The sequence below is a fragment of the Sinohyriopsis cumingii genome, chromosome 8 (assembly GCF_028554795.1).
Source record: "Sinohyriopsis cumingii isolate HCF-2022 chromosome 8, ASM2855479v2, whole genome shotgun sequence".
NCBI lineage: Eukaryota > Metazoa > Mollusca > Bivalvia > Unionida > Unionidae > Sinohyriopsis > Sinohyriopsis cumingii.
In genome coordinates, this window is record NC_142968.1 from 116537317 (window position 1) to 116555615 (window position 18299).

Consider the following 18299-nt stretch of genomic DNA (forward strand, 5'->3'; position numbering starts at 1 on the left):
TTCTTTATTTTAAAAAGGAGTGATATTTAGAAAAACAATCCAAACTGTTTTATTACTAAAATACTGGTGCTGTGAATTCTTTTCAAGTTACAGCAACATTTCTGCTCAAGTTTCAGCAAATACCCAAAGTGCCAATTCATGAATTTTGAGGTTACTATAAACAATATGACCAAAACTTCCAAAGGTCAGAGATGAAAACACAGTCGGTACCTAATTAAGTTCTCATGGAAAAGCACACTGGCATCGCTGTGAAGGTTAACAGACACTTTCATGTTTGAATACAAGAGGTCATATCATATTTATGATGATCACATTGAACTGAATTTAAAAAAAAAAAAATGAATTTCACTTAACAAGATTTATTGTATTGGTATTTATTAAAGCAGGCATTAATGACATTTTAACTGATCCATATTTCATCATAAAGATGTTTGCAATGCACTGATAATTGTTTTTTTTAAAGAAAATTAAACAAAATATATGACTTGTATTAATAGTTACAAATTTCATAATTCTGAATCAAATTTCCAGGCGCTAACTAATGCTTTTGACAATAAAACAAACAATAAATCAATGTTTCATCAGGACATGAAAATTACGGTGATCTGAGATCTGGGACAGATTCTTTTTAGTTGCAGACCCATCATAGGTAAGCAGCACTAGCCATCCGACCATTTATATTTCTTATAAATTGAAGAAAATGTACTTTTTAATCCTTAAAACATGCAAGAAGAGTCATACAAATGTTCTATTACAAGTGGAAGTTGCTCGATAGTGGGAGACTAGTAGTTTAAAATATTGCTGAAATGCTGCACATTTAGCATGCAATATGCTGATTACCAGTCTATTCTTGATCTTCAACAATCAGACATTTGTCTGTTCTCAGCCACAGCTAAAACTAAGCATCAACAGTAACAGTATACTGTATGTTTAGATGCTATGAGTTCGTTTAAGTATGGACTTAATGGTAGGAGGCAAGAATCAACCACAGAGAATACGTCTCCTACAAGAAATGTTGCACTAAGTGGCTTCAAATGTCCCAGGTCCAAAAAGGACGGATATTAGGATAGACATAAATGTATTCCGACTTTCTAGGATCAATGGACAGAGACTTTGCTATGGATTGAGAATTATGTTAAGGGGTTGTTTCTGTTTTGTTCAGCATGTACGGTATACCCAGAGTAGCCAATCATTCAAGTGCTCTGTTCAAAAGCATTTACAGTTTTATAACTGACCCAATGGCTGCATTTGAAACAAGGGAAGAGAACAGTTTGCACCAGACAGGTTATTGCTAGTAAATAAAACATACCCCTCTCAGTCACCAAGACCCTGATTGCAAGTGCACAACCAGATATTCAACAACAAAAACGTCAAAATATCTAAAATGAGGTGGGAATTTTCAGAGGAAACTTGACTATCTGCCAAGCGAAATGTTACTTTTGGGGCCACTGACTGTATAAAACTGACTTTATTTGTTGTTTTCCCATCTGTTTCACTGAACAAACTTTGAATGGCAAATGTGTTCTTCTATTTTATTTTAATGTTTGATATTCTTTTTATCTGATGTTGAAAACTCTTAGATTTGAAGTTTTAGCTAATTAAAGCAATGAGATTCAGAGATGATCCACCAACACAAGGAATGATCCCATGATTTGAAAATTTTAAAATGTTAAGCTTAGTAAATTATTTATATAAAAGGAAATACAATGAAGTAGTTGTCTCAGTTTTTAATTTGAATTAATTTTTGTTCCTGCCTTTTGTTTATGTAGAATATTCACATCAGGCTTAGCTGTAAGACAGATCCATGGCTTATGCGGACACAAGTAATTTTGAGTCAAAAGCTAAATATTTCAGACCTCGTTCATTCACCTATTTTGATAGCTATTTTCATCACAATCAACAAATAGGGGTAAAATATTTTAGCATTTCCAAGAATAAAAATATGGAACCCACTCCTGACCTGCTTTATAAACAGTTTCACTATTTGTCTGGGCGTGAGTTTTGACGGTGTGATACGCTACTTAAATTACTCCTTGGATCTAGATTTCATTTAGTGTATTAATAAACAGATTTTCAAATAAATATGAATATTTTTTCAAACCCGGGTCTGATCAATGATCAGGTATCTCACTTGTATGGCGCTTTTAGTATTCTCCAAATGTCAACATTCATCCTCAAGATGAAATCAAATTCAGACAAAAGTTACCTCGACATGAAATACTGGTTGTTTTACTAACAAAGCTTTTGCAATTCTTTATCTTAATATCTTAACTTTAAATTGGTACTATATAGCCAGTATTGAGTTGACATACTGTTTAACTACAAACAACCATACATACATACTGTAACAGGGTATAAAAGGCAAAACATTAGCAAGAATTCAATTTTGTTTTTCTTTTCTTTATTTTAAAATCATTGTTCTTAAAACTGTTTCAGAGACTATTATCAGTGTCCACCCATAGAAACCAGATTTTACTGGATCAGTGTCAGACTGAGTAAACCGAGAGTGATGACCAGATCAGAAGCACAATTCATGATGCAGTAATTACTCTAATTAACCTGACTATAGCTGAAACAACACATGAAAAGCATGCATCTAATTCTTATACTCATGCACATGAGCAACAAATAGTTAACCTGTTGAGGGAAATCTTTGAAAATCATTGTTGTTTGCAGGTGTCCTGCAATTATTTGTCCTATATCCCCACATCTAGACCCTGTGTGCCCCCACCCCCAAGATGTGCTCTGTTGTAAAATATAAAATAACAAATATCCCTACATTTTTTCATTCTTGGATGTCCATCTATTTCTCTACTGGTACATGCGATATAAAAAGTCATAAAATGTGAAAAAACTTAAAGATGACAATGAATATCTATTCTGAAAACAATGTATCTAGCAATGAAAATATTCAATGTTTGTGGTAGTCCAATGCAATGTAAAGTGTTTGAGGGCCATCAGTGTAACATATTTTTGAGATTCAAGTCCCGCCATCAGCTAGAAAGATTTATTTTGAGGAGAAATTTACAACAAAAGAGACTACCTTTATGCAAATACATGTACATAATTTTAATTTAATTAATGATCTGTTAGTTTGGAAAGAAAATTAACCCAGAAAACATGGATAGATATTACAATAAATGCTGGTATATAAGGAGTGTATACTAAATTTACATGTGAGCAAGATGTGAAATGGAAAATTCCATGGTGCAGCTCATTTCAAGTTAACTAGATGTTCAAACAAGTTAATGTTTTCAAGAGTTATTTGCATGCATGATAAACCTTTAATTATAATAATGTAAGTGTTCAAAGAATTTTTTTTTTTAAAGTGCCAACAACAAAGTTAAGGTGCCAGAACTGGTGAAGCTAACAAGATTATCTAATTTTTATAGCACTATTATTTTCATTTATCCCTTTAAATGGACGTGTATCCCCTAAATCTGGAGTAAGGTGGACAGAGTGTCCCCTGTCCATGGCATCCAAGGTGCAACACTGAAAATATACAGTGTATAGTAATTAATATAGATAAGTCACCATTTTAAATGGACATATTTATTCTAACTTCCAACTGCTCTGTCAGAAAGGGCCTGTAGAATGTATACAACATGAGTCACACTATACAACATGGAAGAATACATGTGACCATAAGAAACACCAATTAAACTATGTGTGAAATGCATAAATGTAGGTCACAGTGACCACTGATTGCAGTGATTTCATAATAACCTAGATGTATTCAGTCATCAAGTTTTGTAACTCATAAAAGCATTCAATACAGGAACTTGAAACAAAAAATTTCAATAAAGTCATTAAAGCATGAAATATAGGTCCTTGAGACCTCTTTTCCATATAATGGTACACTTTATATTGACATGCTTCCTTCACCAAGTACCATGATTCTAGGAAGGATAGTATACATACAGAAAGCCATAATTCATGCTGTCAGAAAAAGCTGAAATACAGGTCACAATCAGCATCTGATGGTGTTATGAATGTGTACTACAACAGATGCATGTCATCAATTTCACAAGTATAACATAAACAATGTCTGAGAAATGAACATCAAGCATAAAATTTAATCCAATTCATTGAAGCATCAAAGTATGACAATAATGACCTACTACTGAAATGAGGAAGTAGAACTCATGAAGATGCATCACTGCACAAACTGTCATGATTATAGAAAGGACAGTATGTAGACAACATGTAAGAACCTATATGGTCACGAACAAATTGTAAAAACTTAACATAAGCCAGTAAAATGTGAAACAAACCAGTGACATTTTCTGTGTGGATGTGGTACTGAGAGGTGTATACAGTTATCTGGTTTTAATGATTCAAGCATGATCAGTTAAAGTACCAAATTTAATGAGTGAGTGAAGCACAGTGACCTACTTTGCAATGAAGGTGCAGTACTCATCAAGATGTTTCCCTCAATACTTCCTTGATTCTAGGTATTAACAGTACACAGGATCCAAAAAATCTATTTATTCATAACCTAAATTCAAAGCTAAACCTATGCCTGTAGAATGTAGGTCAATGTGACCTTCTCTTGTAAGGATGTGGTAAAACATGAAATATGGGTCACGGTATCTATGTTGTGTGATGAAAGTGTAGTACTCATCAGGATGCATCTCCTCAACATGTTTCATGATATAGAAATAGCAGTATGTATACTGGGTGCAAAATACCTATCTAGACATAATCTAAATAAAATAATGTAATCTAACCCAGTAAAATCAGATAAGTATGCCACAGTGACCTTTTTGTATGATAACAGAGATGCATTAATTGCAATTTAAAAGCTCTATCATGACAAGTTTTCAGAAAAAATGCTTAAAACAAAAAACTTTACCAAAGTCAGTGAAGCATAAAATGTGTCACAGTAACCTAGATTTGTGATAAGGGTACAGTACTTATCAAATAATGATACCCTGGATAAATGTTATGAATCCTGACACAATATAATGTGCATTCTGGAGGAAATTATGAGCAATTTTCTCACACATATAAAGGGTATTTGCAAGGTTCTTAATATTTTGTTGCAACGTTTTCTTTAATCCTGTAAATAAATGTAAGGCCATTTGGTAGACAAAACAGCATTCTACAAAATGACCTGTATAAAATGACCCATACACACAGCACACAGGACAGCTGCAGCTATATGCATGATGTAACACAGGTAAATGATAGTGATGTCAAAATGTCAGAAGGAGAATAATTCAAAAACAGTGCCAAGAACATACTGTAAATTGTTGATACTTTAGGTACTCTCCCACTGATAGCAAGGCTGATTTGGACAAAGTTTACACATGCAATTCTCTGTCATATCCTAAATTTTGAGGTGGTTTCATTGTTTTACAGATGGTCTTGAATCCATGGAAGATGATTTATGTTTTAGAAGACTGTTGTATGCAAGTGGTGAGCAGGAAGTGGCTGCTGTGAAGGTGGCAATTGATCATGAGGATGCTCTATACAAAGTGATGATATTTCTATTCTCACTGGCATTAATGTGTCAGCTGTTTTTAATGTACTGAGAATCATATGACGCAAAAAAGGTTTGGTCAAGATGGTCCTGCATTTGTTTTTGGTACTTACAGGGTTGCAAACAGTAATCTTGTTCGATTATTTTAGCCTGAGATATGGGTTGCACTAACCTAATTCTGTGATGTGATTTTATTGCTCATCAAGATGCATCCCCTCATCCAGCTTTGAACAGCATTTATACAGTGTGTAAACACCATTAATACTGGCCGACATGTATAGCCTATCATGTGCTGAAAAATGGCAATAAACCCTACAACAGCCAAAACCACAACCACAGTGTGCAAAAAAGCCTGAGCTAAACACAAAAACTTAAGCAAGACTGAACAACTACAGAACATGTACATATATAATTAGCTCTCTTTTCTCATCCCCAGTGGGTATATGTATGAAACCCACTCAAACATTTTCCTAGGCCCTCATGATGTGCCAGTAATGCCATCCCTCATGATGTGCCAGTAATGCAACCTATCATGATGTGCCAATAATGCCATCCCTCATGATGTGCCAGTGATGCCATCCCTCATGATGTACCAGTAATGCAACATATCATGATGTGCCTGTAATGCCATCCCTCATGATGTGCCAGTAATGCCATCCCTCATGATGTGCCTGTAATGCCATCCCTCATGATGTGCCAGTGATACCATTCCTCATGATGTGCCAGTAATGCCATCCCTCATGATGTGCCAGTAATGCAACCTATCATGATGTGCCTGTAATGCCATCCCTCATGATGTGCCAGTAATGCCATCCCTCATCATGTGCCTGTAATGCCATCCCTCATGATGTGCCAGTGATACCATTCCTCATGATGTGCCAGTAATGCCATTCCTCATGATGTGCCAGTAATGCAACCTATCATGATGTGCCAGTAATGCAACCTATCATGATGTGCCAATAATGCCATCCCTCATGATGTGCCTGTAATGCCATCTCTCATGATGTGCCAGTGATGCCATCCCTCATGATGTACCAGTAATGCAACCTATCATGATGTGCCAGTAATGCAACCTATCATGATGTGCCAATAATGCCATCCCTCATGATGTGCCAATAATGCCATCCCTCATAATGTGCCAGAAATGCAACCTATCATGATGTGCCAGTAATACAACCTATCATGATGTGCCAGTAATGCCATCCCTCATAATGTGCCAGAAATGCAACCTATCATGATGTGCCAATAATGCCATCCCTCATGATGTGCCTGCAAATCTGGGCCTACAATACTTGTTAACTTATTATCTGAAGCGAAAAGTAAAGACCTTGATTTGCCTGATCACAGTACACTGTCAGATCATGTTTTGAATTTTTACAGTTGGTTAAACATCATACAAAGGAAAATATGACACTAACAATACTTTTGGTAATCCTGCACAGTAGGACCAATTTCTGCTTGCTTGTCTCCATCCTCTTCATCCACACACAGCCAAGGCGGAGTTGCTTCAGTAAATATGTTCCCCTTATCTTCATCAAAACACTGGAAAAATAACAAGATAAATACACCCAGTTTGTAGAATAATAATTATACACTGCATATGTTCAATTGCAGCTAATATATTAACCGATACTGAGATTAATTAATTATGAGAATTGGTGATTGTGTCAATTTCAGTAATGCTTGCTGGTTAGATTCTCTGTCATATGCCATATCAAGAATGGTCTTTTCCCAATGTGGAACAAACATGAATGCAGTTTGTATTTACTAAATTATCACAGTGAAAATTTATGATTGATAAAAGACTTGATTCACTAAGTCAAACCATATGGATACACAGGCATCAATGAAAACCCTTGTCAGAGTATGTGATTGGAAAATACCGAAAGAACAACCCGTATTGAACATCAAATCAATTCCGTAAATGGTCTGTAGTAATTTAAAGTATATGCTAGACAATAAGGATGTATGTAGCTTAAAATGATTAACTGTTAAAAACTTTCATTTTAAATAATTTTCTCTTCAGCAAGATGAATATCAGGAATGGATATGATATGTCTGCCCCATGTTTAATAGTTCTCCATGTATATCACTAAACCTTGTACACACAAAGGAGTTTCCTTCTTTCAGTCACAGTGACCTTGATTTTTGTATATTTTGACCCCAAAATCAATAGTATTATTCCTTACTCTAGGTGCAAGCCATCTACAAAGATTTACACAGGTCTGTGATGTGGAATTAATGTTATAGTGTCGGTAAGTGACCTTGACCCTTGAGCTTTCCCCCCAAATCAATATGTTTCTTTCTTATTCCATGTGCAAACCATCCACAAAATTACCATGTAAGAATGAACAAATGTTCTTGTGCAGAAACCATTTGCATTCTTTAAGTCACAGTGATCTTCACCTTTGACCTTGATCTTTTCGATTCTAAAATCAACAGGTTATTCCTTACAACAAATGCAAGCCATCTGCAATGTTTGGTAACCAAATATGGAGAGGTGAAGTTATTGTGCTGAAAACATTTTTCCTTTTTCAGTTGCAGTGACCATGACCTTTTAACTTTTACCCCTAAGAGCATTCTATCCACACAGTTTGGTCAATGTGGATAGTTGGGAATCTGAGTTATTGTGCAGACAGCATTTGTATTCCTTCTAACCTTTGACCAACTGAACCCCAATTAATAGGTTCTTCCATACCTTACCATTTTTATTTTTTCAGTTGCAGTAACCCTAGACTCAATCTACTGACCCATACATAAATAGGATTCTTCCTTACCCTAAGTGTAATCTATCCAAAAGATCTGGTAACTGTAGATGGTAGAGAATTTAAGTTATTGTGTGGAAACCATTTGATTTTTTGCAATCAGTGACCCTGACCTTTGACCATGGAATAAATAACTTTCATCCTTAACCCGAGTGCAAGCCATCTGCAAAGACTGGTAGCTGTAGGTTGCTGACAATTCATGATATAGTGCAGAAATGAGATTGGTAACCGATGGATGAACAGACAGACAAATAAACATTACATAATCCACTTTGCCTTGTGGCATGTGTATAAGAACAATACGCTTTAAATGTCCTTAAATCAAAACTGATGAGGTATATGATTTATAATACTTGAATGGCAAAAATATAAAGTATCCAACACAGGTAAGTATTTTACAGTCTTGCATATGTTCCTTCTTTTCATACAAGCAAATATGAAATAAATATATAAAAAGCCTTTTACACTTGGTGACACTGATCATCTACAGAGCTGAAATCTAATCAAACTAACTCCATTATGATAAATCATTCCATCACAAATAGACAGCAAACAGTGGCGGGTGTCAGACCAAGCCACCACATTGATATTAAAGAAAAATCAGAAATAATAGTTAATAGGTATGATTTGTGTTATGTATATTTAATTTAATTGTTTGTTTGTCAGTTTTAAATTTTTATTTTTTATTTTTCTTATATGCTATTGTAATGTAAATTTATTCACTGGAGATGATATTTTTCCAGAAAATTGGTTGACCTGAATCATTTTTTTCATAAACACCAGGTGTTGGCCTGGATACTGACATTGATTCAAAATTAGTAAACAAAGTTCTGTTTAATTTTTAAATGACTGGTTGGTTGTTGTCAAGGTCATCATGGGACTATGTGAGTTAAGAAGTAAACACTTTTTAAAATTTTTATTCTGGGAATAACATCATTTGTCTAATCAAGGCCATATTATGTGTACGTGATATAAACATGATCACGTGGCCCCCCTTCTGATTTCACAACTTGGGGGAATTTCGAAACTGTGTCTTATGATACAATATAACCTTTGTTTTAGACAGAGAGATCTCAGTTTTTGGGCTTTTACACTTGGTATCTAGTTGTTTTCTTTGTTGTTGCCAGATTTTGAGTTAATTATCTTTAGATCATTTGGATTTCAAAAGGATTAATTCTCTATTCTTTAGAAATATCTGAAGAGTGCTAATATAGAACTTTTGGAAAGACATTGCTTACAAATTTAATTTGGATTTCCAACACTGGAGTGCCATTATTTGTATTTCTACAAGGAACTGTAGATAAGCACAGTACGCCATCATCATCCTTCTTGGATTTTCCATCAGGATTCAAACTTGAAATTATTAGAACATTTATTACTAGGACTTTTGAAATTTAATTTGTGGATTATTCTTAGATTATTTTTGGATTTGATTCTTGAAACCCTAAGTTCTTCTCCTTTTTTCATTTTTACAGAATTTTCCAGGGAAATAAATTATTTGTGAAATTTTAAAAGCTTGTTTTCACTCTTTCTGTGTTACTGTTTATTCGAGCCTAAATACGTAACAATTTGTCATAAATATGTGTTAACATGCAAATGATACTTACTTTGTCTTGTATCCAAGTGAGACCCTCACCATAGGCTGATATGGTTCTCTTCCCAACAAGCCTTTGTCTGGTACTGCTACCCTTTGGTGGCAGCATTCGGGAATTAAGTCCGGTTAAACTGGTCTCTGACTATTACAGGTTCAGGAAAGAGCAGAAACTTGTATCATACATATCCAAAATGCAAGTAAAGAAATTATGATTATTGCATCAGCCACATCAAATCCCACCCCCCACCCCGAAGAACTCCTTCCCCTCCCTGCATGCCGTGAATTCTTAAACTTTCATATGTATCAATTCTAATTATTTTGTGAAACATTACATTTTTGCCAGTAAATAAATTAATGGATTGGGTAAGAAGTGCTAAAATTCTATTACACACCAATCATGAAACCAACTAACTGTTCCATGAGTCTTCACGCAGGCATGAAATCCCCAAACATGGTACACAACAAGTAGTAAAGTCAGAGCATGACTTGTGATGTAAATCTATTGGCCAGTCATCTTCATGAAATCTGAGTCTATGTCTCCTGATGAGTTTAGTACAAACTCTGATGATCATCTGCAGATACAACCATATACTTGGATAGTGCAGTGGTAATAAAAGTTGCTAATTAATTCAGCAGTCTTGGGTTCAGTGCCCAATTACAACAACTGTTAGTGTTACAGGTTGTCCACCCAAGACTGAGAATTGTCTTTGGGTTCTCTCATTAAACTCACGACAATGGCCACCCTATAATAATACCAGGGCTGTACAATTCATATGAGTGTCGAGAATTTGTTTTACAATGAATGTAAAATACATTAAATTCATACAAATAAATGGAGCATGAGATGATGGCATTGATATACTTGGTAAATGCAGATGGAAGATGTATACACCGAGACAGCTAAGTCATATCTTTTGAGATACTGACAAGAGGTAAAATACATTTATCACATACTGTATATATAATTTCTTGTAAGTTTGGTCCAATTGCTGGCAACATAGACCCTAATCTGCCATTGTGTAATGTGCCAAAAGATCAGGATCTATGTTGTTTGTTCAACTGAGTAGTCCTAACAAACTGCACAGACCCAGATCTGTGAGTGCGTTATGTGAGAGCAGACCTGGGTCTGTGCAGTTTGCAGTTAGATCCAACTTATAACTGAGTATATATGGCGAATGACATTTCATGCATTTATACTTTTGACATTAGACATAATGACCGAGGTTTCCACATGTGCCTAGAAGTTACACTACCACACTTTTACGTAGTTCATTGATTGAAAACAATAATTTACATCATTTGATCGATGGAAACTTATACAAGTGCTCATTTCATATGAAATCAATCAAACAAGTTAATCTGCAAAGATAAAAATTGTTTGATTTGTAAGATACTCTCAATTTATGTTAGTTATCAGCAACATTACACACTACATATAAACAGTTATTTACAAATATATCTCCCTCTCTAAATCCCTTCACCTATCAATAATGCATGCATGCATGAATAAGATATATATTACATGACATGGTCTGGTTGATTAAAATTCTGTTTGTCTGACTCCTTTTATAAGATAAGTAAATGGAATAAGTAATAGATATCCTAAATGAGGTATCAGACCTGCCAACCCTGACGAGTCTGTCTCAGAGTAAGGCAGTTGATTTTTTCCATAAGTTTGACCAGTTTTCAGCAATGTGTAACAAAATACCATAAACTGTTATTGTAAGCTGGAAAACATAATTAAAAGTTCGATATCTGGAACGTGCAGCAACAATAAACATTATGTTCAACTGAAACGTTTGTAAATTACATGTAGACTTTATTTACCACTAGTACAGTTGCACAAATTTTAGTCCCAAACCCTATGGAACTCGATGGCTTGTTGTTACTTCTCAACTTGATGTAATTCTTGGAAATTCTTTTTTCCATTTCACATGATGACAGCAATCATATTTTATGCCATGAGTCATACTCAAATTGGCACATGATGTCCAATAAACATAATTGTGTCCCTTCCAGCTTTAATTCACAAGAATTTGAATATTCCTTTTTATTAATTACTAACACTTTTCGAAAGGCTTATTTCCCCTTTTGTCTTAAACATGCATCACTTGCTGGAAGCCATTTTTAAAAAAGTCTACTATCAACAGTTTTATCATGTAGATGCTTCGCATGAACAAATATGTGCAGTTTAAAGTGTCTGATGTGCTGCTGTAAAGTTAGTCTGGTTCTCTGACCAATTTCACTACTTCTAATTAGCAACCCGGATCCAAATAAAACAAGAATGAACAAATTTTCAGGATTTTTCAGCAATGATTATTTTTCCGTAGTTTTTGCTTGTATGCCGTAAGTCTGTATTTTAAGGGTAAATTTTGTAAGACTTATGGCAAAATCGAAAGAGTTGGCAGGTCTGAGGTATCTGCAAAACAAGGTGTCTTACTTGCACATGACAGAATGTACCTGGTGAAGTCATGTTATTTGCGAATTGCACAATTTGAGAAAAAATATGAATCTGGCAAAAGTATGTCAAATACTTCTGTCAACGAAAGTCAAGCATTAACAAACTCTACAATATGTTATGCTTTAATACTAAATGAAAAATCTGCTTACATAGCTTTCTTCGTCAATAAATTTCATAGACATCATTCTAAACAACCTGCTTTAATGATAAACATCAGCAAATTACTTAAAGTATGAAACCTGTCAAAAACTAGACTTGTCAGTAGATCAGTGCATATGGAATACCCACCCTCAATGGAATGCAGACTTCAACGAGATGCCTCATTGGTGCCCAATGTTAAAATTCACTCCAATAGCATCTAACTGTCACACACTTCAACACAAAACTTGTATAAATTTTATCTACTTTCCCAATGATGATTAGTGCTGCTCAAGATTCATTTCTGTACACTAAGTGATGTATGAAAAATGGATGGAGTTACAAAATATTCATGTAGTCACTACAATGTGAAAGTAGGTCAATGTGACCTATTTGTGTCAGTTTCAAGTAGTTCTCTTCAAGATAAGAGAACTTATCGTGTTTGATGACTTTATATGCCATGGTTTCAGAGAAATGTATATACTATAACAGTTTAGAAAAGGACTTAAAGCAAAAGTGCAAATTCCTCTCACTACCAACCAAATAAAGTCTAAGACAGAAGCCAAGCATATCCAGTAATAAAACTGCAGTATAGACCTTTCCTGTAGACAGTGCTTACATAGTTATCTCCTCCTAGCCAATAGGTGTCAGCAATAGATTCGGCCATTAAGGTACTGATGAAGCCTGGTTACAGAGCATGGAAACTTTGTACTTTTGACTAGTTATGATAACGGATCTGTTAATCTTACACACTTATTTCAAATTACTTAATAATTCATTTCATGTAACTAACACAACCAATACAATCTGAGTGTCATTTAAAAGCAGATTCATAATGCACAAATTGATCAATTTTATGCATTACCCTCTTTCCTCTATTGAGAGACCACCTCTCTGGAGATTCTGTAGTTGTATTAACTTAGTGTTATAAAGAGTTTCACATTTTGCTGTGTGCATCTAAAAGGAATAAATTAATTTAAATATTTATGGTGTGATACTGATAATAGATATCTCAAAATAAATAGCATAAACTGTCATGGATAAATCAATAAAATATAACATTGTTTTATTATGTGTGTTTACTGGATTTATCTACATGTAATATCTGCACTATAAAAAATTTACTTTTATCTGCTTCATTCTTTTCTTCCATTCACTTTTTCCTCAGTAATCATAATTACACAGACATACTGATATGCACTCAATATTCCAATTGATACAAGTATTACACACTGAAATAACACTTAAATAATCAAGTGGGACACAATGCAGTGGTTTTGACATTAATTTAGCAATCAATAGTTTTGGTTTGCTTTTTAGAGAAGGTGTGTTTTACCAGAAAGGGGTGATGTTGATAAAAAATGTTCAATTGGTGGCATGGATTGTTTCCTTAATTACTGAGTAAACAAGGTTACCGGATATGCATGCCAAAGCAAATATCTTGTCTCTTGTTATCAAATTATATTGTACACAGGAATGGGTGGATTTGGACAAGAATATAGCAGGTAAAAAGTTATTATTGTACAAGTACTATATTTAATAGGACCAATAAATCATGGTCCGAATTCATGCAGTAAGACTTCAAAAATTACATAAATCATATTGTGACTTGTTGACCTTTCTTCATAACTCCAATAAAAATAAATGTGACAATTTAATCTATGACATTTTATCCTACACCTGTCTCATAACTGTAAAAATGAGAATTGTGACGTTTTGTCCTTTGACCTTCAGTCCTACAATTGGGTATCTAAGTCACTATCTCCTCTTTCCCACTCACTGCACCAAGATGTTATTAGGGCAGTAATTCGGGGGGGGGGGATTTTAAAATACTTTAAAGCGTTCTCTTGTCAAGTCAGCTAAAACCGCATCATTCACAGGTTTAAGGTGTTATGTGTGCTTTATCTGAACGATGATAACTGACTGATTGTAATATTTGGAGCATGTGTCAAAACTATTTGGCATTTCACATTCGCAGATATAACGTTTCATCATTTTGTTTTATTTTTTTTTATCCAAAACCAGCTCTTATGATCAGTGATTTGATTGTTTTTGAAGCAACTGATCATGTCATCATATTAACTTTCTGATCATGCTAATTGTTTGTAATTTGGAATTACTTTTATCCTTTTACTGTGAAACATCGCTTATCTACACACATAAGCTTTTTTGTTGACATGACTGCTTGAGATAATTGCTGGTATTCAGAATCAATAAGCAGGAAATAATCATCTCTCAGGCAAACCATGGAGGTGATTCAGTGGACAGACATGTGATACAAATATCGCCATGCCCAAGAAAAAAACCCAGAAAGGTCTATACAATAAAATGGAAGGAAAATTTCACTTGAATACAGCAAATGATACTAATGTTATAGTCTTTGGAACATTTTTAGCACAAAACCTTAACATTCCTGACAAAAATGCCAGTGCAACTGAAAAAGTGATACCAACTGAAAAAGTGATACCAATGTCCAACCATTTGCTAATGCTGGTGAGACAAAAAGTAAATGTTTTTTTTATCCAACACATGGATACAAGTCAAGTAGTTCCCATGAACAGGAAGTGATGAAATGGCAGTCTTGCAGAACCAACCTTCTCCTGCATTGACTGGATGATATGCTGATGTCTCTTTTGTTCCACTGAATGGATTTTTTCTGCCATCTGTAAATCACAAATGAGTTTAATTAGGCGCTTTTACACATGAAATTTAAAGATAGTTGAGAAATAAGATATGTCAAGAGTTGCTTTAAGTGAGTTCATATTGTATCGTAGGTTTATGCATTTCTTTTTTAATAAATATACATTATTTTATTTGAATTACTCAGTAGCATTTCAATGTCACCTTGCTGTTATGTTTAAAAGTGACTCCAAATTTCTCTGTCACTATGTTGTTATGTTTAATAGTGACACACCATGTCTGTCACTGGTAACTGACATTTAAATGTTACACAATTTTTCTATATCACTCTTGCTGTTATGTTCACATGTGACACAATATTTCTGTCACTGCTAACTGTTATGTTAAAATGTAACACATCATTTCTCAGTCACCCTGCTGTTGTGTTTGAAAGTGACATACCATTTCTCTATCACTCTGCTGTTATGTCCAAAAATGACACACCACTGCAGTCACTCTGATGTCATGTTTAAATGTGACAACCATTTCAATGTCACTTTGCAACTATTGTTTAAATGTGACATACCACTTCAATTTCACTTTGATATTATGTTTAAATGTGACATACATGTTCTATGTCATTTTTCTAACTTATGTTTAATTGTGATATATCATTTCTATGTCACTTTGTTATGTTTAAATGTAACATACTGGTTCATGTCACTTTGCTATTATGTTTAAATGTGACATACAGGTTGCAAAGTGATTATCACTTTGCTATTATGTTTAAATGTGATAAACAGGTTCCATGTCATTTTGCTATTATGTTTAAATGTGACATACAGGTTCCATGTCACTTTGCTATTATGTTTAAATGTGACATACAGGTTCCATATCACTTTGCTATTATGTTTAAATGTGACATACTATTTGTATGGCATGAGAATCTATGTTAATGAGTTAATGTTGCATCATAAAATAGTGCTGGCAATCAATTCACAATGTTCTTAATTGTTTGTTGCTGAGGTTTTTGTTGTTATTGATGTTACTGCTTGCTCTTGATAATGACAATGACAACACTGATAATAGCAAAGATGATTATAATAACAAGACTGGCAATGTATTGCAATAATTATAATAGCCAGTAATTACAACAAATGACCATAACTAATTCCACTGCTCACCTTGTCAAATATCACACTTGTTATTATATACATGCCCCTGCCTCTTCACCATGACCAAAGCATGTTAAACCTGTATCTGTTACATGCATCCAGTATTATGTGTAACCAACTACCCATTATAGGAAGAGGTTAGTAGGACTATAAATCGTTACCAAGTTCAATTTAGATCTCATGCCTACAGCTGGAGATTGCCATGAAGACACAACCATGTTATGGGTGTACAAAGCAGGTCCCTGTTACCAATTTCCACACTGTATACCTAATGAAGATTTTACAAAGGCAAAATCTCTACAATGGGTAGAAAATATAGATATGAAAGTAATAAATGTAAAAAGGTCACTGTGACCTACTTTTCACTGGGATGGATCAGAATGATAGGAAACCAAACTTTTTTCCAGTTACATACTATGCTTACAGTTAGAGATTTGCTTCGACAGAAGAATTACAGTGAGGTTAATCTGCAAATAAGAGACGTAAGTGGATCTGATATCACTTATCTACATAACTGACACATCGGCTTGTGAATGCAATGGAAGACACATAAAAATTACACAATGACCTACTTGTTCAGAATCAAAGCTTACATTAACATGCACACAGATCTAGAGTTTTCCCTTATATTCTCCATAAGATTCTGGGCAATTGATAGAAAATTTGCCCAGCAAAATTCAAAGCTCTTTCCAGGCTACCAGCCATGAATCCTTAATCAGTTAAGATTACTTTAAGGTATCTATTATCTATTATTCCTAAAATTAAAAAATATCACCACCTAAATGCCTTTTGCTGTGTACAAATATTGGAATATTGTAGGAAAAAAGGCACAGTCAGTTGATAATGCATTGCTACAAAGTTATTACCATACCTACTTTTGAAAAATTTGCATCAAAATTGATACATATGTACTATCGACCTCTGAAGTTATATCTTTTTTTTGTAACTATATGAATTTTTTGTATAAACAATAATGATTAAAATAGCCCATTTTATGTGTTACAAGCATGTCTTTGAGACTGGCTGCAATAAATCCTTGCAAGAAAAAAATGGTTTACCATTAATATGGGATTTTGGTTTAAAATGTTCCTTAAATTAAAGCTGAAAATGACGTGACAGATGTTAAACTGACAAATGTGCTTATATTATCCCAATGGATTTTTACATTTCAGCTGTTGTTGGCATTAATATAAATTGATTAATAGCAGCATAGTAAGGTATCACCTGATTAAAGAAACTTCATGATGATGTATTGCCAGATAAAAATAATGGAACTTTTTTTAAGAATGCAGTTTATTCAGTAAATGTTCACCAGATTTTAAGGAATTTCCATATCTTTTATTTCATATACCTTTAACAGAATTTAAGCTTTTTCAACTATAAAAATAAACTTGATTCATTTAGTACTTCACATGTATTTGTATTTTATATTTTGGAAGAGCACATCTTACAAGAGTTTTGTCTTTTGGAAATTCTTTATATTTACATTTGCAGAACTTTAATTTCTAATTGGCACCATATAGTAAGTATTGTGCCGTGGTATCACTATACCCTACTATTACCCAAGATCTATCAATATATAAAGGAATTTAGTATTACTTTACCTGTTTTCTCTGTATCTCCAATGATTTCTCATACTTCTTTACAGCTAAAAATGATGTCTTTTTGAATCTGAAATGAAACAGACAAATTTATAATAGTGTGACTTCAGTGCAATCACACAATTCAAATCAGACAAAATTGTCATAAAACTGACAATAAATAATGCAATCTGAATTAAATGATGATAATTTCTCCACATCTTGGTTAAAAACACATGCTTTATTACAATTTAATGTTTTTGTTTACAGACCAACCAGTCTGGGATAATAGCAAAGCCATCTCAAGCAATGCAAACTGCCCCCCCCCCCATGTAGGTATTTATTATACTAAAGCATGTCTCAATATTTGAATTTCCATGATCTATGTTTTGTAACTCTTTGTTAACTGAATGTTCATCACAAAACCAAAACTAATTGTTGGAAAAAAATCAAGATTTTCAACTGTACTGATTGCATTTTTA

At 33.9% G+C, this 18299-nt stretch overlaps 1 protein-coding gene across 1 annotated transcript in view; it reads right to left on the reverse strand.

Moving 5' to 3' along the window:
• The window catches only part of LOC149794467 (centrosomal AT-AC splicing factor-like), a 45041-nt gene that overhangs the window by 8374 nt on the left and 18368 nt on the right, over positions 1-18299 (reverse strand). The window contains exons 4-7 of the mRNA XM_089968709.1: positions 17842-17908; positions 15038-15106; positions 9858-9986; positions 6904-7027 (exon numbers count right to left, since the gene is read on the reverse strand). Of these exons, the coding sequence (XP_089824835.1) occupies positions 6904-7027; positions 9858-9986; positions 15038-15106; positions 17842-17908 (389 nt within the window). The remainder of the gene's footprint in view (positions 1-6903; positions 7028-9857; positions 9987-15037; positions 15107-17841; positions 17909-18299) is intronic.